Below are 6948 nucleotides of genomic sequence, written 5' to 3' on the forward strand. Positions count from 1 at the left end.
TTTTTTTTTCTCTTTCTCCCATTAATATTCAAGAGGTATGGAAAACTTACCTCAGCTAATGTAATAAGAAGAGGATCGAATGGCAGATTTTCAGGAGGGCATTCCCACTGTAATCGGTGCTTTACTGAACCATGCACCAATCTAAAACACAAGAGTCACTTAATATACAAGGAAAATATAAGTGTCTATCAAGCAGGATCATTTTGCATGATCCTGTGTTCAGAGAACACAGTTATACCAGGTTATACTCTAAAGACAGCTTTAAAAGTAATACATGCAATCCTGCAACACTTGACCTTGTCAGCAATATGGTTTGGTGGCAAAACAAAAACCACCCTGACTTTGTTAAACCTACAGATGTGGTATGCAGTATGGGGTTATTCGTGAAGTTAAGAGTTACACTTTAAATTTTCTCAGTTATAACACCACCAAAATAGGTCACCAACTGAAAATGAAAACTAGCAAACTGTAGGCATTCCAAACAGTAGATGTTTTGATAAATAACCATTGGTTTTTAGGAGGAGCCCCGGTAGCACAGTGGTTAAGTGGACTGCTAAGTGCAAGGCTAGTAGTTCAAAACCACCAGCTGCTCAAAGGGAGAAAGATGAAGCTTTCTACTCTCATAAAGGTTTACAGTTTCAGAAAACCACATGGGCAGTTCTCCCCAGTTCTACGAGGTAGCTGTGAGGCGACAACAGGCATTGAATGGATAGCAGTTAGTTTGGTTTTGAGATCTGTATTACTAACCTTCACATTAATGATGTGAGGCAGGACAGGGTGAGCCTTGTGAAAGAGATGAGAGATGAAGCCAGGAAGGCAAACTGGCCTGTCCAGGGGGACCAGTAACTTGAAGGATGATCTCTGATGCTTTTTTTTTAACAGCCTTGGTTGAGGTGTACATGACTCACACACACACATACACTCTTCCTGGTGTCCACAGTGTAGGTGTCCTAAGTTCTGGTACCAGAACACACCCACAAAGCCACCCCTCCACTCAGGGACTCAGGTGTTTCTTCCCCTTAACTATGTTCTCCTTGGCTCCTCCTTTCCTGCTGTTTTCTTAACAGTTGTCACCCTTTCACAATTTCTACCCAAAATCAACAAGTCAAAGGAGACCTTTTAAAAGATCATGAATTAGGAAGCTGACTGTGTTAGCCCAGGTAGACTAGAGAAACAAATCTAGGGAGACCCATGTGCATAAGAAAGAGCTTTATATACAAGAGCAATTGAATATTGAGAAAATATCCCAAAGCAGTCCAGATCAAGTCCATAAGTCTGATATTAGCCCTTATGTCTGATACCAATCTATAAATTCCTCTTCAGACTCACGAAACACATGCAATGACGCCAAATGCAGGAAGATCACAGGCCAGTGGGTGGAAAGTCTTGTGGATCCAGTGGCAGTGTAAGCATCTCAGCACTGGCGTGGATCTCCACATGGCTCTTCCAGCTCCAAGGCTCTGGCTGCATCAGCATAGCTCCATCAGGCTCTAATGTCTCACAGGGACTGAGTGTGTGTCGCACCTCCTGTGAACTATTTATTTCCTTAGTGCCTCCAAATGAGTTCATCAAGCTGCAACATGATTGACAGGCTACACTCCACCCCTTCACTCTAAGTCTCAAGTTGACAATAGATTATGTAACTACCACACTGAACACAAAAGGCAGGCAATTCACGCTGGCCAACAGTGGAAGGAAGTTTCTTGAGTGTATTTTTCACAGTTCGCCAAATCTGAGAACACCATTGAAAACTAAAATGTGAATTCTGGAACCAGAACACACCCCACTCAACAATGTCACATCGTTCGTGTCTTCCCACAACGTCTGTCATTTACAGAAGGCAATGCTGGGTGCACTTTAATGTGCCTGGGTCGAACGCAAACTCACTGCCAGCAATTTTGCCCCAGAGTGAGCCTATCAACAGGTTGGACTGCCCCTGTGGGTTTCCAAGAGTGTAACTCTTCACAAAGGTAGAAAGCCTCACCCTTCACCCGAGGCGCTGGTGGTTTCCAACTGCCAACATTGTGGTTAGCAGTCCAACGTGTAACCAACTCTTCTGGGAGGACATCTTAAATGGATATCACATCAATGCACCCACGGTAGTTTCTTTTGGAGAAGTTTCCAAAATACAGTGTCCTTTAGGGTATTTCTGATTCCTTTCCAGAAGAGAGCCCAGAATGACAGCCCAGGCAGCAGAAAGACCCATATGTGCTCACGGAGGAGAATAAACAGTCTCGTTCCATGGCTAGCTTTCCAGTGTACAAACCAAATAGGATTGGGGATTTGCAACTTGTAAGCCTGGATTGCTAAAATTGGTTATTTTAGGAGGTGGGTAGTTTAGTTTCTTAAATTCTTTGTCATTTACTATAGCGCTATCTGTGGTTCTACTTTTTAATTACAATGGTTTTTGTCACAAAGGCCCAGGGAGCTGTGCCAACCCACATGTGAAGAAGTCATTTTTATTTCAACCACACATACATGAAACTCTCAACATATTTACGCCCAAGAATGTAATGACTTCCCTTAGGTACTCTGAATAGCACCGTCTGCAGTGACAACGCACACTGATTTTACCTGCAGGGAATCCCTCCTTTAGAGTAAATGGCCGCAAACGCAGACGGGGCTCGTGGCTGATCCCCAAACTGAAATACAAAATGACAAAAGCAGGGTAAATGCGACCACCATCACCGCTACCTTCGGCATCGAATCCCTGTCCTGGAGCACTGGTGGCGTCAGGGTTGCATGTTGGGCTACTAACTGACTGTACGGCGAGCAGCTTAAAACCTCCAGCCACTCCCAGGGAGAAAGACGAGGCTTTCCACTCCCATAGAGAGTTACAGTCTCAGGAACCCACAGAGGCAGTTCTACCCTGCTCCGTAGGCCATCATGAGTCGCTTATGACTGGATGGCAGTGAATTTTTAATGGGTTCCATTCCTGTTCAGGAAAGAGGGAGAGGGGCCCACCCCTAGTCGCAGTTCTGGCATCAAGGGTGCCACTCCCACCCAGCAAAGGGCTCCCACCCTGCTGAAAGCAACTCCCGAAGCACCCCAACCACACCTGGTGGGCTGACTTCCCCCCTAACTTCTTACACAGGGACAGAAGTGGCTCAAACGATATGAAAACTGCCATCGCTGCCCAACTCCTCTCCGCTGTGAGGCAACTCAAGTTCAAGGATAAAGTCTTGGTTTCCAGCCACCAAATATGGGTAGTCTTAAAGATCATTTTACTATCTAGTATTGCGAATGCAATCAAATGAAGTCCGTGCACTGCTGTCCTGAATCCAGAGCTTGAAAAACAAAATCTATACGATTCAAGTGAGGCATCTGTTTTGTTTTTAATTTTTATTTATTTATTTGTAGGGGGGGTAGACATTTGTTTTCTATGCTCATGAAGTACAGGTGGAGATTCTGCCAAACAAATGGTGCCAGGGCATCAGCTTTTACTGTGTGCTGACCAGTGGACGCCAACTCACAGCAACCCTATAGGACAAAGGCGACCTGCCCTACAGACTGTGATCTTTACAGAAGACGACAGTGGGCTCAAACCACCGCCCTTTACTTAACAGCCAAGTCCTTCACCACTGCACCCCTAAAAAGCACTCCCTTACCAATGCCCAATCCCTATCCACCTTTTCCCACCATCTTACCTTCCAACACCACCCACCAATTGTAGATCCATCATCTCTTCCCCTCACAGAAGTGTTCTTTTCTAATACTTTCTGTCCTCAAGGTAAAATCATAAATTGATCTCCCAAGAGTTTCATTAATTTTTTAATGACATTCAAGGCTAGAGCCACTGAATATTATTGACTGGTATAGTTTTTCTTTGCAGATAAACAGTCACATTGAAGGTCACCCTAAACTAACTCCTCTGCACATACATACAAAGCCGCCTGCCTTCACACCCCTGGGCATTCCTTGAGAATTCCACTTCCAGGTCACTGGGTAGACTGCAGCAAGCTGCAGGGGGACAGAGAGGCTCAAATGATGTTCCACTTCCTTTGGCAAAAGCCAATCTCCTCCCCTCCAAGAGTTCTGTGTCCTAGCTTCTACATCTGTCATATTTCATCTACCATCAAAGGTAGTCCAGTCGTTCATTCTCCCACAGGATGCCCTTGAAAGGCGGACACCACTAGCATTAACCTGGGCAGGATGGGGCCTGGGGCAGAAAGCCACGTGGGAGTTTCAACACAGGTGTGTCCACTTTTGGTTAACTGACTGAGTGACACACTCCTACTGTGCGCACATCTCACGTTGGCGACATCAGATGGCACTGCAGTGAGGGGGCCAGGAGTCCTAAGTGAAGACTTCTGGGAGAGCTGACTCAGAGGAGTTCCTCAAGGTTGGGGGCCTGCACTTGTCCCTCCAACAACCGAATCCAAGCTGACTCATTCATGCTAAGCAGGACAAGCCTCATGGTTCTCTTCACCTTCTACCTACCCCCTCCACACCCACTCCCAGGGGCCTACCAGCCATCTCAACCTGCCCATGGCACCACACCATCTCTCTCCATCGCCAGCAGCATATGCAACACTCCACTGTGCTACATGTCTACCCCTTGGGCAAAATCTAGCAAATGATGAAAAGTTCCTGGTACCTACCGGGTTAATGGTTTTAGGGTTAAGCTTATCACTTGGTCGCGGATGAACTTTTCTTGCAGACACTGGAGAACTGGTTGGCAATGAGGATCTGCTTCGCTGGACCACAGCCCTGGGTTTTATCTGCACTGCCGAGCGTGTCCTCTGATCACGGTTCCCTGGGAAAAACAGAGCGATGGGTTATCATCAAGCTTGTGCCCCAACCACCTATACTCCAGAAGATGCCATTTCCCAAATGCCCCTCTTCATTTCAAAAGCAGAAGTCTGTACCTGGCACTGTGTTCCTCAGTCGTGCCCCACCGTGGTCTTCTGCTTTCTGCATAACTTCCTCGTGATGCCTGCCATTCAATAAAACTTGATTAGAAATGCTTGCAAGGGGGTTCACAATCAATATGGAGATCTAACCCGAACAAAGAAGACAGTAGGGACATACAAAAAGACAGGGAGGAGAATTCTTGGAGGCGAATATGAACTTAGGAAATCACATGAAATTATATGGCTGCCAATCATACCAGTAGCAGCAATGAACCTGCTAGAAAATAAAGATGTATTAACCATTAACTTTTATCCTCATTAGAAACTCAGCAGTGGCCTCCAACATACGGACCATTGTGAGCTGGCACAAGCCCTGGCAATGTCTCATTCCGTTGTACACAGGTCGCCATGGGCTGGAATTGACTTGACAGCAACTAGCAACATGGTTGCGTGCTTCTATTTCCAATGTGTTCAAAAAGCTGTAAGATGGAACTTCCAAGTTTCTTAATATGTTAGTTGTTTTCGTTGTTAGAGGATGTCTATTCAGTCCTTAAGCATAGCAACCTGCCTGGTCCTACACTATCCTCACAAATACTGTGTTAATCCATCTCACTCAGGGGCTTCCTCTTTTTGGATGACCCTCTACCAAGCATGATGTCCTTTTCCAGGGACCAGGTCTCTCCTGACCACATGTCCACGGTACATGAGACAAAGTCTGGCTGTACTTCTTCAAAGACAGGTTTGTTTGTCCTTCTAGTAGACCAAGAACACTTTCAATATTTTCCCCCAACATCATAATTTACAAGCTTCAATTCTTCAGTGGTCTTCCTTATGCATTATCCAACTTCCACATGTCTATGAACAGAATGGAAATACCTGGCTCAGGTCAGTCTTGCTTTAGTCCTCACGGCGGCATGAACACTCTAAAGACATCTTGTGCCGGAGATCAACTCACTGTAATAGGTCTTTTGATTTCTCAAATGCCACTTCTGTGAACATTAACTGTGGATCCAAGCAAAATGGAACCCTTGACATCTGTCTGCTCTCCTTCATCATGTTGTCGACTGGTGGAGTTCTGAGTTTTGTTTTCTTTACACTGAGTTGCAATCCATGCTGAAGGCTGCAGTCTTTGATTTCCATCGGCAAGGGCTTTAAGACCTCCTCACCAAATAAGATTATGCCATCTGCATATTGTAGGTTGTTAAGAAACCTCCCTCCAATCCTGTTGCCCCTACTTAAGTAGAAAGGACAATTATTATATATAGAGGCTGATATAATTTTCAGTCATAACATATACACACAACATATAAGGATCTCAAAGCACCCTCTATTAGTTTAAACTTAATGTTTCCTTCACTGTTATTTTTCATTGATTGTTAAATATCACCTACTACCTTAAAGACAAATTAAATGTGCTCGATTTAAAAATTAATATCCATCTTGGAGTATACCAGGAGCTCTGGTGGTGTAGTGGTTACAAGTTGAGCTGAGACCTTAAAGATCAGCAGTTCAAAACCACCAGCTGCTGCATAGTAGAAATATGGGGCTTTCTGCTCCCATAAACAGTTACCGTCTCAGAAACTCACAGGGACAGGTCTACACTATCCTATAGGGTTGCTATGACTTGGTATCAACTCCAGGGCAGTGAGTTTGGGGTTTGGAGTATATCAATGACAACCAATTTGAAACAACACCTGTTTGTGAAAGAAAAAAATGCTTACCTCAAAGGCTATAGCCTTCAGTAGGGATTACATCCTCATGCAAAGAAACAAAAATCCTCATTGCTGGACCAGTAAACAATGTCTTGATAAAGGGATAAGAGACTAAGGTTTTCCAGGATTTCATTTTACTTGGATCTGCTATCAAAGTTCATGGAAGCAGCAGCCAAGAAATCACAAGACTACTACACTGGGAAAATCTGCTGCAAAGGAACTTTTTAAATGTCAATGTCTTCCATCCAAGTACTAAGCAGGCCAGACCCTTGCTTAGCTTCTAAAATCAGAAGAGACTCTGCGTGTTCAGGGTGGTATGGCCGTAGACTAAAGTGGTGATGTCCTTTTGTGGACTAAGGTGCATCTGATCCCCAGCTGTGGTA

At 44.8% G+C, this 6948-nt stretch overlaps 1 protein-coding gene across 2 annotated transcripts in view; it reads right to left on the bottom strand.

The window, feature by feature from the left end:
* PACRGL (parkin coregulated like) overlaps positions 1-6948 on the bottom strand; it is a 12569-nt gene that overhangs the window by 4199 nt on the left and 1422 nt on the right. For both annotated transcript variants that reach the window (XM_045284394.1, XM_045284393.1), the window contains exons 2-5: positions 4869-4936; positions 4602-4756; positions 2575-2642; positions 51-141 (exon numbers count right to left, since the gene is read on the bottom strand). In XM_045284394.1, the coding sequence (XP_045140329.1) occupies positions 51-141; positions 2575-2642; positions 4602-4756; positions 4869-4920 (366 nt within the window). In that variant the 5' untranslated portion in view covers positions 4921-4936. The remainder of the gene's footprint in view (positions 1-50; positions 142-2574; positions 2643-4601; positions 4757-4868; positions 4937-6948) is intronic.

The sequence above is a fragment of the Echinops telfairi genome, unplaced genomic scaffold, assembly GCF_000313985.2.
Source record: "Echinops telfairi isolate 266 unplaced genomic scaffold, ASM31398v2 ScPeMD7_7468;HRSCAF=8506_1, whole genome shotgun sequence".
Classification (NCBI taxonomy): Eukaryota; Metazoa; Chordata; class Mammalia; order Afrosoricida; family Tenrecidae; genus Echinops; species Echinops telfairi.